General features: G+C 45.8%; 1 protein-coding gene across 8 annotated transcripts in view; it reads right to left on the reverse strand.

Annotated features, from left to right (window-relative positions):
- CDC42BPB (CDC42 binding protein kinase beta) overlaps nucleotides 1–23031 on the reverse strand; it is a 94158-nt gene extending 71127 nt beyond the window's left edge. For 4 of the 8 annotated variants that reach the window (XM_035327888.1, XM_035327887.1, XM_035327889.1 and 1 more), the window contains exon 1: nucleotides 22625–23030. In XM_035327888.1, coding sequence (XP_035183779.1) covers nucleotides 22625–22802 — 178 coding nt within the window. In that variant the 5' untranslated portion in view covers nucleotides 22803–23030. Of the gene's footprint in view, nucleotides 1–22624 lie in introns of all 8 variants that reach the window. The other 4 variants (XM_035327885.1, XM_035327884.1, XM_035327892.1 and 1 more) reach the window with 3 other exon arrangements.
- Between the last annotated feature and the right edge of the window lie 4687 nt (nucleotides 23032–27718).

Here is a 27718-nt window from a genome sequence, read left to right on the forward strand (position 1 = left end):
CTTTCTCCAAGCTAGGATGTGGTTAAAAACTAAAAGCGTTGACATATGTTTTGGATTCTTACTTTCTGCTCAGATTCTGAACTGTGTAGATTGTGTTAATATTTACTCTCTGGAATCAGTAGCTTGCACCTTTATGGTGGAGTGGACAAAAAACTACCCTGGGTTTGTGGTAACTGCTGCTTAGTGGTGGAGTAGTCCAGCAGCTCCAGTTTGAGGACTCGTATTTTGTTTGGCAGTACAAGATCCCAGAAATTCAGACTCACAAAAATCACTGAGTAGAAGCTGCCAAATGTTCAGGAACATCTGATGTTTTGTTATCATTGGCAACTTCAAGCTTTAAATAAATGTGACAACTGTAAGAAACTAACAGACAGACAGAAACATAGGACAACTCAGGTTGAAAGGGACCTCAGGAGGTCTCTAGCCCAACCTCCTTGCTCAGGTCACCGTCTCTATTTACTTCAGAGGAGGGTGTGTTGGTTTTTTTTCTGGTCAGGTCTCAAACTCTTCCAAGGACAGAGATCCCACCACCTCTCTGGACAACCTGCCCACATACCAGACTGCCCTGCCCCAGAGCTTCACAGTTCAGAACTCATCTCGTAAGTGATTTGGGTTTTAAGCCATTATATAATGAGATAACATTCAGGTAGATCTGCCTAGAAGGCACGTCCAAACCATCTGTTACACAGAAACTCATCTGCCATCACACTCCCTTTATCTACTCACTCCCCACACAAAAAGTTACGGTAGGAAATGGTGTGAATTGCAAAATATTAATGCCAAAGAAACAATGAGATATTGCAGATAGTTGTCTGTGGAGCCCCAGTCCCACCAGGCAGATCTAATATTTCATTTAGCTGATGTTTGCTTTGGAGGAAGAACATGAAAGAGAAGCGAGTTTTACCATTTCCCTCCACCACCTCCTAACTTACGTTCTAGAACTCAAGCAACTTGTTTGCCCTTTGTGCACCCTCCTCAAAGCAGCAGCATTCCTGTGATATTGCTGCTAAAACAGCAGGCTGACAGGTTCAACAAGTTAGCGCTCGTCTACCTGTCTTGAGAGATACCCACACCCAGGTAGCCCCAACCAGCTTCCCGGGGCTGATAAATACCTGCCACAGCCCACACTTTCGCCTTTTAAAGAAGTACCATTCTCTCCCTGCTTGATTGTGCGATTTTCCCTCTATTTTAGAAGTGTAAATTTTTGCTAATTCCTCCATCCTTTGTTGACTCCAGCCTTAATTTCTTCCAGTTACAGATCCCTGCCTCCCTTTTCCTGTGCAGTGTTTCCTCTTATCAGCCAGCCCCGTGAGTGCCTTTTGTCAGTCTGGCTTCCTAAGGAAATTAGGAATGTGAGCACACAGATCAGCAATCAGAGTCCAGTCCTCCTCCTCAGAAACTTTTGATCCCTGTTAAGACACTGAATGAGGTTTGGTAAAGGGGATATTAACTTGTTCAAAGATACCAAGTTCTACAAAAAACAATGGCGATAGGAAAGATGCCCACAGTGTCACCCCATGACGGGAAAGGCTGCCACAGCTGTACAGCTGGGCAGTGAGCACATACTGGGCTGCAGAGCAGACATACCTTGCTGTCCCCGGTCACGGAGGGAGCTACAGGTAAAGCAGGATGATACTGAAACGTTGGAGGAAAGAAGGAAAGGTGCATCAGGAAAGGGTAGGCAGTACAGTGGGAAGGGCAAGGGGTTGTTCCAACGAGCCTCATAAAGGAGTAGATCCCAAACAGATGGGAAGGCAAACTTCTGCTGTACCAAACTTTGCTACTTACAGACAAAAGGTGGCACATTTTGTGTTCTCTGCCATTTTCTGTTGGGCGTTTCACCCCTGCCATGCCCTCCCTCCCACATCTCTAACGCACGCTATACACACACATGCACACACATCGCTCACTCTGCCTGGCTCCTGCTCGGTGATCTGATCCTTCATCGCTCACTCAACATTCATTAGACAAACAAATCCAGTGGGGCAAGACTTTGGTCATCAACAAACACAAGCTCTGCTGGATTGAACACCTGCGAAACAAAGCTGGTTACCCATGGCAGGGCGTTTGCAGCCCTCGTAGGACAGCCTCCTGCTGCTTCGCATGCTGCCACAGCCCCCTGGGTCCCCCGGCAAGGTCACCAGGACTCAGCGAGTCTGGCTGGTCAGTACTTCGTAGTAAGTACCTGTGCTAATACATCAAGGAAGCCTGAATCTCCGTGAGGCTGACTGCCAGTACTTTTCATGAGAATTAATAAGCGGTGAGTTTATTAAGGAATTTAAGATTGTGTTATGAAGCTCAAAACCAGCACACAACAGAAACTCTTTCCCAAAGATAGAGCGCACAAAGTTACAGAGCTGTAATTACGGAGTTTGCTTTGTTTTATGAAAGGCTTCCAACATACATAAAACAGAGTGCTTGAACACCTTCAGTGAGATACCTTGGTGGCACCTGGGCTGATTTGGGTTACATAATCACATGCAAAATCCTCAAAGACTTAAACGGACAAAGCAGTCATTACTTTGGGCATGAACCAAAACTGTGTTGCAGAGCTTCTGCAGGATGCTCCAGGAGCGGCTTCATCAGTCACAGAACTAATCCTGGCATTTAGGGTTCGTATGCTAGTTTGGGATAACTATCTACATGAAAGATGTAAAGATTTTTGCTTTATCCTCCTTGCTAAAGGGTAATGGCATCAGGAAGTGTTCTGAATAAAAAAGGGAGCAGCAGCACTGGTTCTGATCCTATTAGTATCACTACATTTGCTGGCAGAAGAGCCAGGCATTTACCTTGAAACCTCATCTGTGGTGACTGCTATTCATTCAGCACAGTTTTTGTGTGGCAAGCCCCAAAAGCAAGCAGCACATAGAAGGGCTCCACAGGCAGCAATCCGCTCCCATTGCCAGCTCGCTGCTGAATGTTACCAGCAGCACTTAAGAGCTGGCTCGCTGCCCGCTGGCCCATTCACCGCGTTTCATGCTTACAGCGAAAGGACACCAAGGATAATAGTTGAGGTTTGTACAGACGGGTACTGAGAAGCACACCGATCCTTCTGAGAGGTCCAAGTGACAGAAGGCACTGCGAGCACAACTCCTGCCGGTAAAACAAAAGCCACATGCAAATCAGACTTACAGGTAGCAGCATACGCTAGCGCTACAAATCAGGCAGGGGTCTTTCCAGTACCAAAGTTTACGCTGGCAGGTAGAACTGCTAGTGCTAAGGTTGAAGGAAAATATGATTGGGCAGAGCATTTAGTTTGGGAAACCTAGTAGAGACTTAACATCCACAAAGGCTTGGTGCAGCTTCACAATGCGTAACATGTATCAGGACACAGACAGACCTTTCTACACAGGGTGACACATTCCAAGCAATAAAACCTGCACCTGTATGAGTAATAACCAGGGCATTTCAAAGCAAAACAAACAAAATAAACAGTCAGTAGCGTGAGAGATTCAGTTCTGTCCCAACTCTCTTAGGAGAATTATAAGGCTCCTATAGAAAACACGTTCCCAGCTGCAGTCTGTAGTGCAGTATTTCGTATCTACTTCCAAGCTACTGCAGTTGGGGAGGAAGGAGGCTGCACTGTCTCTCTAACCTTCCGCTGAGGTTCCCAGCCCTTCCAGCAGACAGACGGATCCCCTGGCAGCCTATTGACCTCCTTGGCCTTAGAGACTTCACCCACTGATCTGCTGTGCAGGAGCCCAGTAATGTTTGCACGCTGTGATTTTCTCAGGAGACCGAAATACGAGATTTTGCTTCATATCTGAATTTTATGAAGTTTCCAAGCGTGGCGTTTTCCTTCCTTTTAAGCATCGCAAAGAAATATGAGGAAAAGATCACCATTCCACAATAAAGTATCTGTTCTGCTCTCAAACAACTGAGAATATCAACACCTTCTTAAGCTTCATCTTCACTTTGTTTTCTTCAGGAGGATCAGATCCAGCCCAGAAAACACATGCATACCGAGTCACACAAGCTCTTTGCATTAGACTTTCCCAGAGACTAACTCCCTGACCTCCCAGACATTTGAGACAACTGACAGGGGAGTTGCACGACGGCTTTAATCCAGGAAATCCATTCTGCTGCCGGAGGAGTCCCTCCTTCCCACCAGCGCTCCGCTTTTATTGCCTGGCTCATCGCTAGTGCTCACGTGGCACGTCGGACCAGGAAACGTTTCCAGGCGAAAGCTAACTTGTCCATCCAACCCTCCCACCGCACCGCTCGCCCCCTGTGACTCACGCGCAGCTGCAGCGCTGGAGCACCAGCCCGCGGCGCGGCAGGCTGCAGGAAGAGGCTGCAGAGGACAAAATGGCCTTTTTTGGAAGCGAGGGCATCTGCCTCCGACCGCAGACAGCTCCAATCGGGTACGCAAGGCTGATCCCAGCCACCCTACAGCACATGAGAACAGGATCTTCCAAGACACATGTCAAAACGCTGTAAGAAACGGGTGACAACAAACACTACAGAACACGATCTCGGCTTAATATAGCTTTAGTTGTTTGGGTACCTGAATGGTGCTGTGCTCCACGGCCAGATTTTGCAGGTGCTGGGAGAGGCGGTTTAAGGCACAGCAAACTGAGATCGCATACTGAAGTGCATCAGTAATGGAAAAAAATGTTTCATGCTTCGATGCGAGTAACTAGTTCCAAACAGTAAAATATCAGTGATTCAATCTCCCTCATTCCATAATAAAGTTGTAAATATTTTTAAAATCCACTGATTTTCCTGCATGATGAATGATCTAAAAACCAGTTAAGAATAAATTTTCTAGAATAGTTTGTAGGTTACAACTACTCAGAGAAAGCCTTTAGCATTTTCACTTATTTTTCTGATGGTTTCAACTAACGATTAAGAAAATCTCAAATCTGAGCTCACCCAAATTTCAACAGCGATTCTAACTAAATTGCATCAGAACCCAATGTCTCGCACACCCTCCTAAGAAATAAGAATTCCAATCTGATGACCACACGGTGATATAAGCTTACACATTCATGTTAAGAAACTACCGCTTACATCATCGTACAAGCAAAGTTTGAGCTTTCCAACTCCACACTTTATTACATCTTAAGAGTAAAACCTACCAAGACAAGTAGCATTTCACCAATTATTATTTACAATTAAAACACTTATCTTCTTCTCTCCAGATACACACAAGCTGATCTCTCCAGTAACCAAAGACTTCATATATACATTATGTAACAGCAAAATTCATACTTGGGTTCTATATCTACCACATGCCACCTCTCTTATTGTAAAGGTTTGATGTTTCTATTAATAAGCTCCTCTTGACAAAGCACCCACACACACACTTACAGTACCAGGAGTGAAATCCACCTTACCAGGTACCACTTTTCTATGCCTGTAACTTGAGAGTGAACTTCAGGTGCAGCTCAGTGAAACAACTGAGACAATCCCAGAGCCCCACAACCAGAGGGGCAGCTGCCCAGGCCTGCTCTCCTCCTCGTGTCAGCTGTAACAAATTTGGCAGGTCGCACCTCACCCACCCGATTCTGCTCACTAACCCAGCAGAAAGCTCCCAAAAAAACACAACACAAACATTTCCAGGTAGCTGAGTGAACTGAATTGTCACCACTGAAGGGTCAGGGCCACTATAACAGCACAAGCAAAAGGAAAGGATTGAAGGTTTTTTTCAGAGGTTGTCATCTTAAATAGCACAGGCTGAGATGAGATGAACTGTCCGTCCGTCCAGCAGCCCTGGCTGAAGCCTTGGTGCTGCATGCTAGGCTGGGGGAGGGAGCAGTGGGATCACAGTGACCTTTTTTTGCCATGCTGCAGCTCTCATCCAAACCAACACAATCATCGGGGAAGTAAAAGACCAAGGAGATGAGGCATCAGGTCCAGCTTACAGAGCTACACCTGGTTCGGGTTGGTTTTGTTTTTGATGGCTCAAGGCTGCAGTGCTATCACATAACCACCCTGACATGCTTCCCAATACAAAGAGTGCAGACGACAACACCTCCGTGAAGCACAGGTGTGGCACAGCTTTCTGTTCCTACCACTTCCTTCTACACGGCAGCAATGTGCAGGACATTTTCTCCAACATTACTCACCCTGGTTCAGGACATCCTTAGAGCCCCAGATCTCATTAAGAGGTCAATGGAAGTCAAACTTTTGCCACTTGCAAAGGCAACGAAGATGGGTGCCAAGCAATCACTGTAACCAGGGACGAGTACCTCAAGTTTCTCCGAAGCAGAGAAGAGAGGGATTACCTTTAAACCTGCAGAGAATGCTAAAAAGTCTCATCCTAAGACTTGCTTTGCATTATAGTGAAAGGTTCAGAGAGGCTTTTGTACTATTTATAGATAGCTTTTCTTCTTCATCTCCTTTTTACACCAACCTCACAGCCTAGCATATTTATATTTTGTAAATAACACGAATTATTTGCATAAGTTCCTTAGGAAGAGCACCATGCTTCTGATTTCACTAAGCAACTTTTCCTTAGTGTCCAGTTCTGACTGAGCACGTTTTAAACTTTGTCTACAGCTATCCCCAGGCATTCCGTATGCTACAGTGAAAACTGAAATAGAGAAGTCTGGATATTGCAGGAAAAAAACTACTGGAAATATACAAGGAGATGCTACATCTGGCTCTAGGTGTGGGTCTCTAGGAATGGAGGCAAACTGCAGTACATGGACCATTAACAGTACAGATGTTTTTTTGTTAAGTGCTCACTGCTCATAGATGCCAACAATTAACAAATTGACAACAGAAAACTGAAAAGCCTGCACAACTGAAGGTGGTTTTTTTATTGTTGTTGTTGTTGTTAGTTTGTTTTTTGTTTGTTTCTGAATACTTGTTAAAGAGCTCTGAGAGAAAACGTTTTGGATAAAGAACCTGGAATGTTAGACACATACCATTTAACACAAGCTCAAAATTTCTGTGTCCTTTAACCCAGGTAGTCACCCACAGAGAAGTCAAATCCTGGAGTTAAAGTGTATTTTTAAAATCTATCTTAGAACGAAAGAGCTTTAACATATCATACATATGCGAAGCGTACAGAACAAGAACCTAAAAACAGAAGAACACCATGCCTTTTTCAGGAGACATTTCAGAGTCTCCAGGCCTTCTAAGTTTAGCTACCTCTAGTACAGTCAGGAGGACTTTCTTCTCTACCCCACATTGTGCATTTCTGGCACCTACCCCCACACAACTTTCTTTTTCACAATTTACAAACAAATAACTTAATGAAGTCTTTCCTTTTATTCTAATATTGCATGTGCCAAAACCCACACTTTTTCTTTAGCATTTGTTCAGCATTTTTACCCCCATCTGTTCATAACATGTTTGCTGTGTTATACCTTAGAAATTCTTAAAAGTAGTTTCATGATTTTGGACAATCTCCGAGCAGACTGTCAGCCCACGCAGCACACTGGTTAATGGACATCTTTCCAGGCTTTCCCAAACTCCCTGGAGGCTCACATGCTCCTTGCTGCCATTCCAACCCAAAAGAGACCTCCCATCGCTGCACACCCCAGTGCCATCAGCAGCAGCTGGCTTCTAGGTTCTCCCTCTTTCTTGTGTATGCTGGAAGCCAGTAGGAAACAAAAATCTGTTCGCTGTCCTTGGCTGACACTGAAATTACACCCATTAATAAAAAGAATTCCAATCATCACACAGTTGTAAATATCACTGATGCCATTCCTTTGTGCCCTGCTCCTCAGCTTTTCAAGGCAGACCTATCAATTAAGGATCAGCCCCAGAAGCTTTTATGACAGATACAGCATCTGAAAAAACATTCTGCTTCTAGCTTATCTTTTCAAATGCCCCTTTTTGGTTTTCAACCCTCCCCTTTACTTTAAAAGATTATTCTCATGTCATCTTTTTTTAGCAAGTACTGCATCCCAAATCCTTTTGCCTTAACATTTATTTCCTCTTATTTAAGTAGAGAATTGCCTTCCTGTCCTCACTTACAAGTCATCTAGACTTGGGTTAGATCTTGAAAATGCAAAATCAGGTACTGGATGTCCACAACAAGCTTGTGCTAGGCTGGTAATCTCAAATCTTCATCTACACTGCAGTCTGTATTTTGGTGGCTTCCAACCTCTTCATTTACAAATAGTCAAAAATAACAACCCAAACCTTGCATGCTCCAGTGCAAAAGCAGGGTGAGCACCTGCAGGTCAGTACAGATGCAGTTGGGAAACCCTACCCGGGTAGCTGTGCTCGCAGAAGTATTTCCAGAGTAGGAAACAGTATAGACACATTAACTTCCCGCCAGAGATCTGACAGAATGCGGGCTCCAAGGAGAACATAAGCAGAAGACAAGACCACAAGCAGAAGAACAAGAAGGAATTTCAGCCAATCTTCAAAATATTTTAAGATGTTGTGAAGTAAGAGCTAACTAGTACAGACACTGAAGCCAACTATTTACGCAGAAAAAAAAAATGGTTGGCTTTCTACTTCTTTATATGACATTTTAGCAATACCCCATTCCTTTCCCCTCTTTTAATATTTAATATTTTCCTTTGCTAATTTATCTCCAATGTCATCTAAATAAACCTTGGCTACTTTGCCCATTCAGTGATTGTTTTAGTTCTTAAGTAATTTTTTCCACTTGTATTGACTCACTTCAGAAAAACATTTAGTCCCAAACCACAATCTTTTAAAGACTTTCAAACTTTTCATCCCTGATACTGTAACTCAGACTCACATTTTTGATGCTAGCACTGTGGAGCTGAGGCTACATAACCCTTTTGTTCCGTAAACATATCTGGAAGTTTCTAATGGAAAGAAATCTGGAAGAGGTATAATCTTTAATTTTTTATTTCTCCATCTCTACAGTTCTCAGTATTCATACCAGTTACCATCTCCTGTTTTAACCTACGTGAACGAGATGCATGGAACTGCTCATCTGGTAACACGCCATTCCATCTTCAGGTTGCCACTGCAAATCCAGCAAGGACATGAATATTACCAACACTGCTTTCAATCTGTTGACAGTTTCATGGCTTTTGAAATAACATGAAAGCTCCAATCTAGTTCTTACAGACAGGTACATACCACAAGGCTATGACATTGATCTATAAAGAGATATCATGGCACACTGAGCAGAAGGAAGAATGCACTTATAAAGCTCACATCTTTGTTGTTCAAACCCTCTGCAAAGGACTTCAAGTCTTGAGGACTATTCTTCTGGTAAAGCTTATACCATAGCAGCCAGGCAATTTTCACTATTATCATAGCTTCTTGAAGCTTAAAGTCTTTTTCCTTTATGGCTTGAATTTAAAAACAAAGTTCCTATCAGCATCATTAAAAAAAAATCTAGATCTATGAAAGCTTTAAAAATAAGTACCCAGAGCAGCTATGTGTTCAACTGTTCCGTGAACAATTTCCTAAGAGCTGAGCAGTTTGTGCAGTTGCTGTCAGCAGATCACCCCTGCCTGTCTGCTCAGCTGTACTTTGAGGGAAGAAGAGACTCCAGGAACATTTACAGCTGTACTGCATGAAATCAGCATCTAAGAAGTTGGTCTTTTCTGAAGGACTGCTCTATAAGAGATGCATTTTCAAAGAAATAAGAAGTCATTTTGGAGTCTCAGCCTTGTTACATGAACAAATCTTAGCACACAAAAGAAACCTCAAAAGCCTAGTAAGAATCTTTCAGTCATTACCTATTTTTGAGGTACCACCAGTCTCATCTCACTCCTTCAAAGTCTTATTTATCAGAATGTTTAGTACATTATCTGAATTTAAGGTTTTCCTTGAAGTCCAGACTACCTGGTACTTCCCAAAGCGATAAAGACAGTTGTACTGACCACTGTTCTTAGCGTATTGATCCACAGACTGAGTGCTTTCCCCAGCCCTTCCTAATTGAGGTACCTGCTTATTTTTATCCAAACACTGCAATTTTTCATTCTAGTACTCCTCAGCAGTCTATTTCTGGACAAGTGTTAAAAGATTGCAAGTAGACAGCGTTGATTTCCTCTTCCATGAATTGTTAGGCACAGCTAAATTTATTTCCTTGCCAACAAGTCATTTACAGAAAAGCAATAACAATGCTCCCCACCTAAACCCCTCAGAAAATAGAGGATGGCTTCTTAAGTGTTATATGGGACACGAGGGGGAAGGGAATGATGAGAGCAAGGAGATTGAAGTAAGAAGTAGGTCTTGCCCGTGCTTCTATCTTGCAGAAAGATAATCCATTATCTCCCACCAGCTGTCACCCATTTTAGAGCTCCACAGAGAGCTCTGAAGATGAATTACTGGGGCACATTTGCCAGGGAAGTCTTTGTATTATTTTTTCTGTGGCTACCATGCACGCACTCCAAGTAACAGCTACCAGCAGCACCGTGAGCGATGATACGTTACGATCAGCGAGGCCAAGCACGACTGCAGCCGTGTGTACGTGAGCGTGTGGGGCTGTTTTACATCCTTGCAAGGCGGCTGCTCTAAATGCAAAGAGTAAACAAGAAATACAAATTCCCAGCAATGGAACAGAAGAGGAAATCAAGGGCACGAGGGGAGGAAGATGACATTTCTCAGCGGTTTTACGCAGCAGGACTCAGCACAAGAAATGTTATTATGGTTACTTCACTCATGTTTTTCCCCAGGGTAACTGCACAGTGTGCAGGTACATCCCAGCACAGAAGCTGTACATTGAAACTAGAACAGTGTGAACCACTTCTGTGCATCGAACATGAGCGCAGCTGAGAACTCTGAACCAGGGCATCTGAAATGGCTACACAATACTTTTCTAAAAGGTTCTTCCGAAAGATTAACACACAGAATAAATTGCTCGCATACATACACAGCCCTTGCCCCAGAAGGGCAATGGAGCATCACATCGCATCACACAGCGCTGTCAGGGAATGCCCCTGACATAACACAACAGCATATATTAGCTGATCGGGGTGCCTACCAGGCTCCCAGGCAGTCAGGAATCACAGGTATTTTGAGAAATCCAGTCATGTTCCTGTGAGCTGGGGGGGGGTTCCTTTGTCCATACATGCTCAGCTGTAAGCAACTAACTCACAAACAGATAAAAATTCACTGTATGGAAAGTCGAGCACCACTTAGTATATTCTAACAACACACCACCAATAAAGGAATCCGTTCTTGTTTTCTGGCCCCTTTGTACATTTGCTGTCCTTCCCTCCAACAGTACTTACCGTGGTATTTTCAATCCAATGGTATCATTTTAACACTGAAATTGTTATTGTGGGTTTTGGTTTGCTGATGCACTACCATGGAGAGTATCATCACTAAAACACATATTTAAGACTAACTTCATGCAAGTTTTACACGTTTTTATTTTACAGAGGAAAACTAAAACAAGGGAACATCTCCCATTAGATCTTTACAGCTTTGAGGCAATTTCACCCTGTTGTTAGCTTGGTCAGATATAAGAATACAACATACAGATCCCTTAGATACAGCTCTCACAGCCAGCAGAACAGCTCAACCTGTGATCTTCATGCCCACGTAGGGCTTGCAGGCTTCTCATAGCTACACGCAACAAGGCTTTAAAACACTTCAGCTGCTATCAAGACTAACAGCTAGACATAAGGAAACCGTACTCGCAGAAAAGCAATGGACATAAAACATAGGTTCAAAGTTCTTAAAACCTGTTCTGGTAATTCTGTTCCGGGAACAAGGAAGCTGTTGCTTGTATGAAGTAAATGGCAGAACACCACAGACAAAAATTAGTTCAGTTTCTCATCATTTACAAGCCTAAAATTTAGTTAAAAGTTTGTCAATACTTATATTCAGTCCACATGGTAAAATGCCAACCCCTCATGGTAAACACTTTAAATTACAAAAAAAAACTGAATGGTACATTCATACAAGTTGTTTGAACTACTTTATCTGCCAACAACAACAAAAAAAGATTTCATTTATTTCTGTTTTCATTCTGAAAGGCCTGAAGAACAACTCTTTTGTGTTCAAGCAGCCATGAAGTTAAATAAATTTACTAACGCAAGGAAAAAAATAAATCAGCAATACAGAATTGGGATCATTTTAGCTTGGAAGGGACCTCTGGAGAACAGAGTCCAGCCCCTTACTCAGAAGCGATGTAACGTCAAAGTTCAGCCGGGTTGCTCAGAGCATGGTCCAGCTCTGGGTTGGGGACCTTGTAGGATGGGGGCTCTGCCAGCTCTCTGGGTCCCTGTCTGGAGCCCAGCCAGCTGTTGGCGGAATGCCCCTGCCCACCAGCTGTGCTCCCAGGGGTCTGCCTCTGCGTCCCGCCTCCTGCCTGGTGGCTGGATGCCCCTTCCCCGGGCTCGCCCAGCTCGGGTCTCGCAGCCTCTCCGTGCACACCGTGTGTTTTGAGCCCCAACTTTCTGCAAGACTCCAGTTTGCCCGGGTGTTCTCTGTGCTGGGAAGCCCAGAACTGGACACAGCAGTCCCCAGCTGGCCTCACAAGTGCTGTAAAGGGAACAACCACTTCCCTCAACCTGCTGGCACAGTCCAGCCCAGAAGCAGCCCCCGTTTCTGCAGTGATGCCCCCCCGCTTCTGTCTCAGTTCGGTGTTTACCAGTATCCCCAGACCATTTTCTGCAAGGCTGCTCCCCAGCCGGTCATTCCCCAGATTTTACAGTTCCACAGCATGAGACTTTGTGCTTGTGATGAACTTTGTGAGGTTCGCAGGGTGAAGGAAAAATAATGCTGGTATGCAAAAGGCAAAGTATAGAGAATGTAATCTCTGCTTTCCCCACCCTCCAGAAGTGCCTGAAACATTAAACAAAACCTTTGCCATGTTTAATGCTACCTGCAAGAACAGGAAGTTTATAACTGCAGTACCTGCAGCTCCAATTCTGTCCAAGGACACTTGTACTCCAGGTGTGAGCCATCTTTTTTTTTCTCCTTAAGAATTCACATCACACGCAGCCAGTGTCAGGATGCACACACACTGCTTATTTCCAGCCATGGGTATAGACATGACTGGGTTGAGCCTTGCTGGCGCAGCACTATGCCCAACCCAGTCAATCCTGCTGGCTCTCAAGAACAAGCACAGAGCCACAGCCACAGCTCATCTGCCTTAATAACCACTAAGAGCTTCTAAGAGCAAGATAAAGACAGCCCATGGGCCTGACACAGTCTCCGGTCAGGTATCTCCACTGCTCACTGCCTTGTGTTATTTTATCTGAAGTACCCGGGCAGCAGAAACCACAGTTTGAAAACAATTTGATATTGTCAGTATTCCAAACTTAAATTTGGACTGAGTGTCTGGGAAACCCAAGGCTGAACTTACTAGCAATGCAAATCTTCACTTACATAAGAGAAGAAAAACTGAACTCCTCTGTGCAGCAACACCACAGCACACCACTAAGACATTTTGCTAGTTAAGGCTGGTCTGGAAGGAAAGGTTTTTGTACTTCTTCCCTGTGACACAAGAGGCCAACTTATCCACAACTTCCCAGGAAGTCTGCTCCGAAAGATGATACGTTGTGAATTCAGGAAAAATACCATATTAGTCATAAAAGATGGAAAGATCACCTACCACAAACTCCAGCCTTTGCCCCTGCTTTATAACCCAACAGCCAGTGGTTGCCAGGTAGCAGTTATTTCTTTAGGACCTTTAGATCACTTTTAGCCAATTGCACATGTAATTTGTTCTCCTCCCTGTCCCCTGTAATAAGTCAAATCGGGTGAGGTCCTGAATCACAACAGAGCTTCCTTTTTTGGGTGAGTAACTTGTGAGGGCTCCAGGGCAGCAAAGTCATCCTAAAAGGAACCACTGATAGGGCACGGTGAGATCCCACCCTTGCCTTAAAGAACTGAAAGCTAAAAAGACAGAATCCAAACAGAAATTACACTCCCGTTTCACGCAGTTCAAATGATGGCACACCAGATAACAGCAACCCAATTCCTTTATTTAAAGTCTTCAATATATGCATCTTACACAGGAATACACAGGAAAAAATGCCTATGCTACTCCTCTTTGGATCCAGTCCCAGAGCAGCCAGAAGCCTGCAGAACAAAGCCTGCAGAGCACGCACCATACGTGCCGTCCCCTAGTGCAATGCCACACAAGGGGAGTATCGCCAGCAGGCACTCAATTTGGGGCTGGTGCAGGACAACTGGCCCTATCGAAAGAAGAGCTCAACTTAAAGCCTACCCATGCATCCTAAAAAGCAAACCCTTGGGAAGGTATTTCAAAATGCTAATAGGATCTCTGTGCCTGAAGTTACCCTCCTGCTGTTTCTACTCTGCCTTAATTACAGGAAAATAAAGGACACTCAGAGCGCTCCAGCTCTCAGCACTGATAATCCAAGTCACACAGCAGCAAGAGAACCAGGGGCACATGGAAAGGCCCCACGAAGAAGCCAACTTTGGGGAAAGAATGTGCAAAATTAAGACAGGAGAAGTCATGCTGTAACAGCGGGGCAAATTCAAAGCTGTACAGGTAACAAAGACATAAAAACATACTCCTGTTATGGCTGCTACACTTTGAGGAAAGTTACACCTTCTATAAAAAAGATGGATTCACATCCCTCGACCTATACTGTCCCAATACGGCCAGAACAGCTGCTTTAAGACTGAATTCCACAAACAAACTTAAGCGAGTTTAAGACTGGTTTCATCGTAGTTATTACTTTATCTTTCATTGAAATTTGTGATGGGAACTGGAACGAAGTAACCCATGTTTGAGTTGGATTAAACATCCAGACAGTTTTTTTTTCATAGACTTTACTAAAAATGCCGAATATGCATCTCTCTCTAAACTGGCATAAATACATTTCAAGTTGGACTTCACAAAGCAGTTATCATTGCTTATTTTTATGTGGGAGAACAGTTAGAAATGTGAAAAGAATTTGGAATGTATTTGGAACTGACCCTGCTTCTGAGCATTGCTCTTCTTGGCTGTTCTGGGAAAGGCAGCTAAATCTATCCGGTCCCTAGTGACACTGCACGAGAGCAAGGTAAGGACAGCATCTCAGCCTTCATTAACGCACGCCTGATTAACAAACTCCACACATTTTTGTTATCCAGTACTCAGTGAAGACACCCCAACCACCTCCCAAGGTTCAGACTCTTATAGGGGTCTCAGGCTGGGCATCCAGAGGCACTATCACATTTGCAGCTTGAGGCCATGGTTAAGTAACCACATGCTTCAGCGCTAAGACCCTGATGATACGAATGGCAGAAATTAAGATCTCAGGCACTTGAGGGTGCCTAAGGCCTCAGCTGGCAACGAGGGATGCACACGTTAAGCTAAGTGCATCCTAAGTATATCTACAGACATGATTACTGAGCTCTATGCAAAATCGGGGCTTAAGAAAAACTGTGTGCAGTTTCCTACTGAAGAAAACCATATTCATTGTAGGGAACAACGGTCTTTATAAATAAAAGCCTGCACTCTGGCAATCTGCATATTAAAAAAATTGAGTGGAATATTTTAGTATTAGGAGACAGTTAAAAAGAACAGATCACGTCAAAGCACAGACCAAATGCACTTGGAAATTCTTAGACCTCAAAAAGCTTTTTAAATCAAGTCACCTTTTTTTTTTAATGCTAAAGCTTCAGTCAGATGTATTAGTAAGTGTGATACAAGCTCTTTGGCAACTACATCAAGACTAGATTGGAATTCTCGTGTACCTTGCAAAAGACTTAGGAAACAAACCTCAACTCCATTTGAAGCATTATCAAGACAAGAATCCAGTAAAAAGCTTTAAGTCCTTTCCACTTCCCCAAACAAATTTGCTCGTGGTTCATCACCCTATTCATCTCCTCAGACACGGGTAAGTTACTCTGAATCCCGGGCACTATACGCAATTAATGGCTCTGATACATTCGCAATTGCTTAGGTAAGTCTTGTAATTCTTCCTTTTGGAAACACCCATCCAACAGCTTGCATGAACCACCTCAAGTTGTAAGCAAGGAGTAAAATGCAAGCTTCCTAAGTTTGAAGAAGCTACAATAGTTTAACATTCCCAACTGACCTCGGCCATAGATCAACACTCCTGAAAACCAATACACGAAAATACATAACCATAAAGCAGAATCAACTTGCTAAAAAAAGCCAACGAAACGAGTCTCTTCAGTTCTGACTCACAGTTGAAGCCATTTGTTTCTCGTAGGTGTAAAAGAAACTGACTCACTCTCCCATGTGAATTATTTGGAAGAAAAAAGGTTAGTTCAGCTGCAGATGATAAGGGCTTGTTGCACTCAATGTGCTGACTAAACCACCATCCAAGCAGTTCCTCTGCACCGAGAGCACAAAACGGCTGCCAGCCACAGAAGTTTTAATGATGCAAATGAAATATTTCTTGGCAAAATATTTTTGCTTAATATTACCTGCAAAAAGGAATTTTAAATAATTTTCGTATTTCTAAATTAAAAAATTCTGAGAAATGTTAAATTTATGGATGCTTATGAAGCTTTACTTCTGCATTCTGTATGTCACCATGTGCCATGAGTGAGAAAGGCTGCACATCCTCTATACGAAGAGGAATTTAGCAACGACTTACCTACCTTGTCCTGACTTTTCAACAGACTTTAACTAGAAAATAGGTCACAGCCTTTAACAAACAACAATTCCTCAAGCCCTCGGTAGACGGCTGCTCATTATTAGCAACTTTATCTATCCACACAACAAAAGCAATGCTGACTTCCTTCTATGGGACAAAAGAGCAGCTCTGCCCAGGATGGCTGTCATTTCAACAGCTCACGCCAACGTGCAGCTCATCCTCCAAACCACACTACTTTCAAGCTGTCAAAACATGACTTCAGCATCCAATGCCAGTGTTTCACAGAATAAAATAGGACAGAAAAAGTCATTGAAAGGTATTCTAAAGATATCCTACCCAATCTAAAAATTGCAGATTAGAAGAGATGCACTGTAACAGGTCCATCGTGCACTCAAGCCTTGAACCTCATGCTTTCAGATAACTAGCCCTGACTACGACACTATCAAAGCTAACGCGGCAGTTTTTGCTGCTCTACCACGAATTAATCCTAACATCTATTTTGTAGAACACAAACCGTTTACTCGACAGCAGAGACAGCTGGAAATCTGGGCTCGGCAATCATGCCAGCGCGTGCCTGCCAGCTGACCGTCAAAGGCTTCCTTACCCGGGCGATCCAGGCTACAGCACCCCATCTCTGACCACAGGAAAGCCTTCAGGGAACAGGAAAGGGTTCCAGCGGCATCCACACTACAGTGTGCACAAAGAAACCGTGGCCACCACCACCACTGGCCTTTCCAGAACCTCTGCAAGGCACCTGTAGCTTCACTCTGCCCCAACGGGCCCTCACCCACACCCTCGTGCTGCCACTTCCAGCACAAGGGACCACAACGGCTTTTTATCGGTCAGATGGAAGAAGAGGGACATGGACCAGAGACTGACATTCAGACTTCTTGGCCATCAGCTGTCTTCCTACCCAAGCAAGCTGTCTTTCTTGTGCCCAAGAGGCTTATCAGGCGCTGCACAGCTCCTGCTGGCAGAGGAGGACATCACTCAGGCTAGGAGAGGCTGGGGTCACCTCCTAGCTTGCTTCTTTCTGCATTTGCTGCAGATGGGGGCATGGGGAGAAGTGGTCAAGACAACGAGAGAGGAATTTAAACCAACAAACCTCAAGTCAAGAAGCATGCCATGTTATTGATATTTTTTCCTGGTGTAAACCAAATAGGCCATAGAAAAGATCCTCATAAGCAGTGTTCAAAGTCTGACAGCTCTGATAAGGTCATCTCAAAACACACTTCAGGACAGTTTCTGCCTCCTGTACTAGCACCGCATCAGCCACACGTTGTGCCCTCACCCTTACCCAGGGCATTTTCTAGCACGTCAGTGTCTGTGGCAGTCAGAGGACTACGTCTACCCCGCAGCAAGCTTCGAAGCTGCTCTAATGTAGGCTGAAGAAGCGTGACTTTTCCTCAGGTCCACATCCACATATCTGAGTACAACCACTTTGAAGCCGAGAGAACAGGCTCTAACCTCTTCTGACATAAAGGCCACTCCACGAGACTCTCACTTCACCCATTAAATGCTAACATGCCTCCTGAAGCGGAGCTGGAAGGAGAAGAAAGTCAGGCTGGGAGTAGAAGCTCAGGCTCAGCCTCCTGGTTTAGCCCCCACCAGCAGCAAGGTGCAGAACTCGACGCACCAGCCCCTGCAGCGACCCAAAGCTGTGAATCACAGCATTAGCAGCATGGCAGCACCTTTCTGGTCATCCTTCCTCTGAGTTTTCCACCTGTGGCCCAGCCCCAAACATAAGAGACACGCAACCAAAAGCAGCAGCTTGAGGCTGGGCTAGAAAGGTTGCTCTGAGTGTGCTACACACGTTTTTTCCCCCAGAGCAGGAGCATACTGCTGTTACGGCAGCACCCACTGCCTGCCTATTACACCAGGCTGTCTTCAAGGGCTTGGCAGCAGGTGCCCAGCTGGCTCCTTGTGCTAATCGCCTGCAGTCCTCTTTGTTTTCCCCACAGCTTCAGCCCCCCTCCAAGTCAGCTCTTCTGGGGAAAAACAAACAAACAAAACAAAACCAAACCAAGAGCAGCAACACAGGAAAAAAAAAAAAAAAAAAAAAAACAAAGCAGAACACCAGCCCCAGTGGGCAGCACACCTCGCACAAAGCGGGGCTGCAGAAGGCCAACGTGCAATCAGCTCCTCACTTAGTGGGAGCAGCCCACAGGGTACCCTGTGTGCCCGCTATGGGGAGAACAAACACCGCGTTTCACATCAGACTATTCTGCCACGGGCTTGGAGGTGATTTTGCAGGGAAAGCTAGCCGGTGCATAGTCCAGGAGTGAGACAAGGCCGGGCGAGCCACGCGGGGATGTGTGCCGTCCTGCCCTGCGCGGTGCGCCAGCGGCACAGAACACAGCCAGGGGAAACAAAGGCTGGGGCGAGAGAGGCTGTGCAGCACCAAGAGCTCTCTGAATACAAATAAGGCCCGTTCCTGTTAGGCTCTCCGCCGAACACGCTTGCCTACCGGCTGCAAACCGTGACAGAAGCTGCTGAGGAACGGAGCAGCCGGTTGTGCCAGTCCCTGCTGGCTGGGAGCAAGGGGCAGCGAGCAGCAGCCACAGCCCGCTGAGATAACTCCTGAAAAACAAGGTGATGTCAGATGAGCACCAACGCGGTGCTGAGAGCCCTGGGAGCAGCCATCCCAGGGCTCCCGTACAGCTGGCATTAGATTAGGAAAGACTGAGATCCCTCAGCACGAGGGGAGCATGGGCTCCGTGCAGAGGAACACACTGTGCCTGAAAGCCAAAGGACAGGTGATACGTGTCCTGAGAGACCTGAGGAGATGCAGACCTGAGCTGTGCCAGTTCACCACTCCTGCAGCTCTCCTTGCCACGCAGAACAGGGAAAGGGGTGCAGTGGCTGATGGAGAAGTCCCTCAGGAGGAAGCTCCGCAGCACACGGACTGCACCACTTGCAGCTCCTGACTGCCAGCGTGCAGTGTGATCCACCAGGGAAGCCCAAAGGCCACAGAAACCCTCCTCCGTGCTTGCTGACAGCCTCAGGTAGTCCTCACCAGTGGGACTGGGCAGCTTCAGCAAGGAAGTAGGGCCACAGGCTTGTAGGGCCACACAGGTGGCTTTATGGGCTTCCCAGGGCACCGTGAGCCTGCCCAGCCCAGCACCTCCTGGGACACCAGCTGGATCGCTCTCCTGCCAGCCCACTGGGCTACGAGGGTCAGCAGAGATGGTCAAGGAATTTAGCCCTGGAGTCACGAGGGCAGCAGCGGACCAGCTTCACTGAGGACTTTCAGAGGGGAACGAGGAAGCAGAGCTAGAATAAACAGGGCTGGCTGTGCGGATTCCTCATTAGTTCTCACTCCAGAAGCAGCATATGCAGCAACAGCTTAAATGACACTAAGCACAGATTTGGCAAATTCTTGCTGAACATGTAAGACACGGGGCTGCTGTGTTACAGACTTGGAGTCAGCTCCCAGCAAGAACACCGAGCGGTATTTCAGTATCTATTATATAAACAATACGGCGTCGAGGCCTTATTCAACAGGAGTTATAAATACGAGGAACTGGAAGAAAATGACTTTCAAAATCCTCACTTGTAGCTCAGCTAGCTCTTCTTCCAAGATATGTGGCATAAAAATATGTGCATTATACTTCTGGCATAGGGAAAAATCTAGGATATTCAAGGCTCTGTTCACCATGGGAAAGCAACAACTGCCAAGGTTAAAATGGCAGATTCTTCCTACATTTCTGAAGAGATGGAAGCCACAAGCTGCCCCTGGGCAAACGGCCACACCCTGCACTCTTCTATGGTTAGCAAATAGGAAGAAGATTTGGAAGAAACAAGCCCGTGGCAGAACTGCCAGGGGAGCAGCAGCCAGGTTTAAAGGACAGAAGCAATGAGATCGATCACCCAGGGCTCCCAAGGTGCAAGCTGCTGCAGGTGTTGACTAGAAGCTGGCACAAGGCTCACAGGATGAATGTGGGGCTTGATTCCGGACTCCCCACTCCCAGGCACCAGCTCCAGAAGCCGAGCAGCAGTGTGCTGCCATCAGAGAAGAGCAGTCCCCAGGCCCAGGAGCTACACTCCGTGCTGTAACATCTCTGCATCCCCACAGCCAGGAAAAAGAAACCTCTGCCTCACCTACCCGTGCCTGAACTCGGTTTCCTCTTGGCAGTCAGGAGTGCAAACAATTCCACTTAACCATTCTGAGGGAGTTCTGTGTGTCTGATACCTCAAGCCCAGTTTTAAACCCAAAATAGCACAGGACTGCTTGTTACACTGCTTGGTTTATATACCTAGGCGGCTGATTTCCATTGTTGGCGATAAGTCTCCATTTTGTCAAAAGGAAATTCCTCCTGTCTCCAGTCGATAAAAAAACACGCTAATCTTCAAAGTATTTGCCAAATATTTAGCTACACTCTCATGCTGCCACAGACGCATAACAGCGCGCAGAACCTGCGCACATCAATCGGAATATCTCCTAACAGAGAAGCAGGCTGTAATTAAGACTGCACATCATGACATGAGGAAGATTAGCGTGTTTGGCATGATAGCTTCCTTATTAGCTGGAGGCAGAACCAAGTTCCTTGTCAGTGGAACCATACTGTGAGGGCATTAGGACACAGATAAAAGGTGTCTTCTCATTGGCATTGACTTGCTTTTAACAGCTTGAAGGAAAGGGAGGGACACACGGGATGGACTTTAATTGCTTTTAAGGGCATTCCTTGCTGATGGAACCGAAACACGCAGCAGCCCAGATTTAGGCCCATCCCCTTACCTCGGAGAGGCTGGATTATAAACTTTTATCCCCACTCTGCAGCACCAGATGGTAGCTCACATACATTTCAATTATTTATTGAATAGGCACTTTGTTATACTAGGGTAATCCCACACTGCAGAGAGAGCTGCACACTGTTTTTACTGCGAGATATACTTTTCATCAAGTCAGTAACCTTTTCACATTCAATGAACACAATAAATAGGGATTTAGAAAAGCAATTTTATAAACAATTAGATAATTGGACTCTCCATCACATGGAAAATGACAACACGGGAATCAAGCCATAAGACACAACCACCAACAGTGCTATATGGAAAGTGTATCGCTCTTTGGCCTGCCCCAAATCCTGCCCTAAAGAGTTTTACCCTAAAAGTAGCACCGTACCCTGCTCCACCACACTTCACAGCCTGTAGATGCTCGCTCATTCAAGCCACTAGCTCAAAAACAAGTTCAAAACCAGCCTGCACTTCGCAGGAGACATACAAAGCTCCCCCAGCAAAACAAATAATCAATGTTCCCCTGGCTGCGGCCTTGCAGGGCAGATGTGATAGAGTGGTTAATTATTCAGTTGGCAATCGCATTACTGACGTCAATACAAGAGTCCAGGAAGTGAATCCTCTTAGTTTGTTAGTGTGTGACAAAGAGTGGTGGTCCCCACAGAAATTAAGGAGAACCAGCTGTCCCTCCTTTTAGTGCTGTGGCCGGCAGGACCAAGACACACATTTGCATCTCCTGAAGTAAGTCGCCCTTCCCCCTCCCGCAGGAAATCCTTTGTGTTTTTTGTTGTTTCTTTTTTTTTTTTTAAGAGATATCTTTAAGAGCCCAATTAACTGTACACGCACGGAACAGCTGACGAACGGGACAACATCCTCGTGAGCAACGCTCCCTCCTTCCTTCACGCCAGTTCCACGGGGGAATCAAGTCACCTTCACCACGAATCATTATTCATAACTTACTCAGCTGCATAAACCAGTCGGCCACCATGGGCCGTTTGAACATAAATTCGTTTAAGCACGCACCGGGGGAGGCTCCCCGCAGCCGGCACGCCACGCAGGACGGCCAACTTTCACCCCCAGCCTTACCCCGAGAGCCCACGTTTCCTTTTGTCAGCACGCCCCGCTCCGCTGCGGGTTTCTCGGTGCCCCGACACCACCGCACAAAGGTGTCACACGAGGGCCGCCTGCAGCCCCGCCGGCCTGCGGGGCATGCCCGGATCACAGGGCACAGGGCGGGCAGCGCCCGCCGCCCCTCGGAGGGGCACACGCACAGCCCTGAGGGCCTCCCGCAGCCCTGAGGGGCCGGCAGGCAATGCCCTGGCGTTTGGGGCGAGGCAGAGCCCCTTACAGCAGGCCAGGGACACGGGGAGCTGGGGGGGATGTCGGGGCGAGGCCCAGCACCCCCCCCGGGGGCCCTCCCCTCGACCCCCCCAGCCGCCCCCCGGCGCCGGGCTCACCCCACTCGAGGAAGTCGGAGACGTATCGGTCCCTGCGGAGCGGCGAGTCGCGGCTGCACTCGGCGTAGACGCCGACCAGGAGGTCGAGCAGGGTCTCCACGCTCAGCACGCTGTCGTTGCGCTGCGGCCCGTCCAGCACCAGCTGCTCCAGGCGCTTCAGCCGCACCTTGGCCGACATGGTGCCGAGCAGCCCGGGCACCGCCACCCTCCCCAGACCCCGACACCCCCACACGGGGCCCCCCTCAGCCCCGCCGCCTCCTCCCGGCCGCGCCGGGGCCGAGCGGCTCCTTCCGCGGGCTCCGCCTCAGGCGCGGCCGCTCCATGGGCCGCGCCCCGGCCGCTCCCGCTCCGGCCTCGCCCCGGCGGCGGGAAGGGCCGCGCCCGCTCGGCTCCGCTCGGCAACCTCCGGCGGCGCTCGGCTGCGTTCGGCAGCGCTCGGCTCCTCCCCGGGCACGCCCCGAACGCCGCGAGCGCGGCGTGGGGAGGGGCCCCGCGGGGGGACTGGGCCCTGCGCCGCGCCGTAGGTGGAGGGAGGGAGGGAGGGCGTTGATCGGTGTTGGGAATCGTCCCCGCAGATTCGCCACGGGGTTAAAGGGGGCTGTGCATTCTCGGCAGCACTTTCGTCACCCCCCGTGGCCTGCTGCCGTAGGGATTTGTGGCGGGGGTCCCCGCACTGCTGGGGGGGCTGCGGGGCTCTGGGGGGTGACCTGGGCTCTGCCAGGCCACGGCTTCCCTCAAGGGACAGCTGCTTCCCCCTGGGTTGGTGTCACCCCCTGTTGTCCATCCCTGGTGTCATCCCCCTGTTGTCACCCCGTTGTCACCTCTTTTGCCACCCCCTGGTGTCAGTCCTTGTTGTCCCTCCCTGTTGTCACCAGGAACTGTCACCTCTGGCAGCCCCCTGCCTTGCTGGTGGTTGAGGCAGACCTGTGCGTTTGCAGCCATTCTCCACGCTCACCTGGAGGAGCTGGGCGCAAGGCTCTCAAGCTTTCTGCAGTGCCATTTTTTAAATATATATATATATATATATATATATTTGCATTTCAATTTATTCTGAGAACTGTTCTCTCTGGAGATTGCAGCACCTCAAGGCAAGATGCTGAATAGCGTGATGGGAGTTTACCTCTCTAGGAATGCAGCCAGTCAGGTCCCCATGCAAAACTAAAACTGGGAAGGATGCCTTTTCCTTGCTCATCTCCCCAGGTGATTAGATGGAGCGAGGTGTGCTGAAAATCATACAATCATTAAGGGTGGAAAAGACCTCCAAGAACATCTGGTCCAACCACCACCCTACCACCAATGTCACCCACTAACCATGTCCCTAAGCACCACGTCCAGCCTTTCCTTGAACACCCCCAGGGACGGTGACTCCACCACCTCCCTGGGCAACCTGTTCTGATGCCTGACTGCTCTTTCTGAGAAGAAATGTCTCCTCATTTCCATCCTGAAATCATCACACGGAGATGGGAGGCAGCTCAGCATTGGGTCTGTTAGAGCTAGGAAACCTCCTGCCTCCAGGAGCTGGAGCTGGGCAGGGGTTTGCATGGCAGTAGTTGCACTTGCTGGGGTCCTTCACGGTCAGAAAGTGATGTGTGAAGTTGTTGAAAGACCCGAATGATCTCAACCATCACCTTGAGGGTCAGACACAGCCAGTGCTGCATACAGGGAGCTGCCCTTTACAAGAGGTCAGGAGCACAGCCAGACAGAACTAGACTGAGCATTATGTAGCAGAAGGTATTGCTCCCAGCATGACAGAGGTCCAGCAGATGATTACAGAAATACTGTTTTTTAGGAGTTGTCGCCCCTCAGGCATGTCTGATATTTCTTTGACACCAACTACCTATTGTATCTGAAAGCTATTCAGGTTATAATAACAGCATGCTGTGCATTTGGACCTACTACCTGGATCAAAAAGGTACAGGCATGTTGGGACTTGTTAATTCTAAAAAACGAAGTTCAGTAGAGGATGCTGTGAATCATAGTTTTTTTCACTGAGAACATATAATTTTAAAACAAAGAAAAGCCACAGTGGATTAACTTTTTTTTTCTTTCCCCAGATGACTTATGCATCTTTGTACTTCCTTCTGCAAACATCCACTTGAAAAAAAATATTTCACCGTATATTCTTTCACAAGTTTTCATTGTTCTCCCTCTCTGTTTCTCCCTGGTTACAGTTGTTCCACCTGACCTCAAACCTCAAACTGTTTAATATCGTAGATGCATTATTTTTCGGGATTCTTAGCATTTTAACAATCCTTTTTTTTTTTTTTTTTTTTTTTCCTGGTGTTACTGCTTTACTTAAAATGAGATTTTAACATTTTCCACTTATTCCCACTTTGGAGACTCATTTTTGGACAGCTGATCAGGGTAATGGAGCAGAGTTCTAAAGATACAGTAGTTTGTTACAATAATACAGGAGAAAGTTATAATATCTGTCTTTCCCCTTCTTATCTGTTCCTGCAGATGGTGATTATCACAACCTTCTTCAGCAAGGAAGAGAGTATAAAGGAAACTGCAGCTCGATGAAGATAGAACTATTTTCTGCCTACCAGTCTCCTTGGTCTGTTCTACACTAGTAGGATTCGGGGATTTCAAGAGCTATTCCTGACTTACACCAATCACTGGAGAATCAGGTTCTATGCTAGGAAGATGACAGATGGATGACAGATGATATTGAAGCCTGCTTTAACAACTATGGAAGGTTTAGTGTATCAGATCCACATGTGAAAATTTATTTGAGTGGTACTGTAGATATTTCAGAATTAGCTAAAAGATTTCAAAAAAAGTCTTGTGAAGGGTTACAAGTTTTGTGTATTGTAAATAAAGCTGGATTTTCACAGCAAGGTTTGCAGTTACAAAACAACTACCTAGATGAAAAGTGACTTTTGGTATACTTATTAAAAGATGTATGTAAGCTTGAAAATGTAGCTGAAGGTATTCTACTTCTGTTACTCATGTGTGCCAACTCCATGTACTAAAAATAAATGTGATCTGGCTAAAATGAATTAAATGATCCATCTTACTAGTTCCTTTTTCCTGTGGTATATTTCAGTGGAAAAATACAGCCCCCTTTTCTGGGACTGTTCGGATTTTAAAAATCCTCCTTTTTCCCCCTTAACTCCCTTTCGGGGGGGGGGGGAGACAAAATGTAAGCAAAAGGGTTCCATATATTTTCTGAAATCATTGCAGATTTGCAGAACTGAAGGCACAAAGTCCATATGGCTACTGAAAAGTTCCTTCAGAACTAATCAACTTAAGTCCCTTTCCTCTCCTTTTTTTTTTTTTTTTTCTTTTTTTTTTTTTTCTTTTTTTTCCTTTTTTCTTTTTGGCTGTTCTCCAGGTAACTTAGTAACTACTAGAGGGAGAAATTCTGTTACAGAATTTTGATGGCAACAGGAAATAGCTGTGTCACTGCTTTATGACTTCAGGAAAATCCACCCACAGATCAGTTTGGAATTGAGAATAAAGAAATAGGGAAGTCTACAGACAGAAATTGCAAATATTGCTCATTAAAAATTAAGGCCTTCATGCTAAAAAAAAAAGTGAAGGCATCACAAGTAGCTACTTTGTCACATTCAGACAGAATTCTAGGTAAAGAGGAAAAAATATTAAGTTGCAAACTTTATTTGCTTTTTGTTTCAATTGTTTTTACATTAATAAGCAAAGGGGAGACTCTGAACAGCTAGAAAGCCTAGCTAGAAGACGTAAATATATTCTACTCATTAAGGAAATTAAATGGAATTTCTTGCTGAGAGAGAAGCTTACTAATATGAGGCAAGGGAGTTTTCCAAGGATTCAGAATACAAAATATAATTGCATTGAAATCAGAGAAAGCTCATAGTAATAAAATTCCAAAAGTAGAATATAAGAAAGAGTTAAATCTGATTAAGAACAACATGACTGGTTTATTTCTTCTTGTTAGAAGTTTCCTTCCTGGAATTATTTTTTAGGAAACTGTCACCTTTCCATCACTGTTTGTATTTGGCAATACTCTAAAAAAATCCTTATTGCCAAGAGCAGTGTGAACCTACAGCTGTCATCCAGACTGGTAGCCAAAAATAATCTATCAGTGGGGGCTGTCTTTGATGACATTTCATCATGTAAGCCTGAGCATTGAGGTAAGATAGTCAATATTAAAAACAACAGCTAAGTCACCATTGGAGACTGTGTGGGATTAGCAATGGTGAGAAGTGAGCACAAGATTTCTCAAGACAAAGTCTCTCTTTTGGTAGGATGACGGATGCTAGAACTCGGCTTCATCTTCCAGGGAGCTCTGTCTGCTTCAGCTCACTGCTAATGGACTAGTTTAGCAAGGGGATTTCACAGATGCTCTTGTCTTTGCACATGATGATGAGTGAAGTGGGAGGAAAGAAAGGGAAGTTGCTCATGAAGAAATGCTGGGAAGAGCTGAGAGTCTGTTCGTTTCCAATTTTCACTAAAATGCTTTCTCATAACAATAATAATAAAAAAAATAGCAGCAAAGCCATTTGGCAGGCCACCTTCTACTAAGTGCATTCTGCCATTAAGTGCATTTTCTGGCAGTGCTTCTGCTTTCTTCTTGTACGTACCTAGAATTCAGTCATAGTATAAAACAATATTTTGAAGTGAAGGTGAGGCACACTAGGATATGAAAAGATTTTGCACTTGGTGTGTGTTTTCTTAGAGAGGAAAAAAAGTAAAGAAAAAAAAAATCATTAGATGTATTGGTAGATTTTTTTAGGGATATGTCACTTCTGCCTGGTTTGCTTTGATGGATTTAATGCGCAAGAAGCTGTCACAGGCTCAGAAACCATACAAGCCTGTCACTTCTTCCAGTCTAGATGCAGCAGGTTCCCAAACACATTGCTTCCTCCTCGATATTTTTTCTTACTCGTATTGTTTTCTTTCTCAGTAATGTATGTCTATTTAAAGTTCACCTGAAAGAAAGGAACTTGCCTCCCTGCTGCTATTTCAGGAAACCATCATGAGCATTGATCAGTATGTTTCCTGATTACAGGCAGTTTAATACAAGGAGCCTGAAATGGATCACATCAAACTAACTGGCTTCTCATTCCTTTCACGTCTTGAGAGTAACATTAACTGAAGTGGGCAGCTGTT

Source organism: Oxyura jamaicensis, chromosome 5 (genome assembly GCF_011077185.1).
Source record: "Oxyura jamaicensis isolate SHBP4307 breed ruddy duck chromosome 5, BPBGC_Ojam_1.0, whole genome shotgun sequence".
NCBI lineage: Eukaryota > Metazoa > Chordata > Aves > Anseriformes > Anatidae > Oxyura > Oxyura jamaicensis.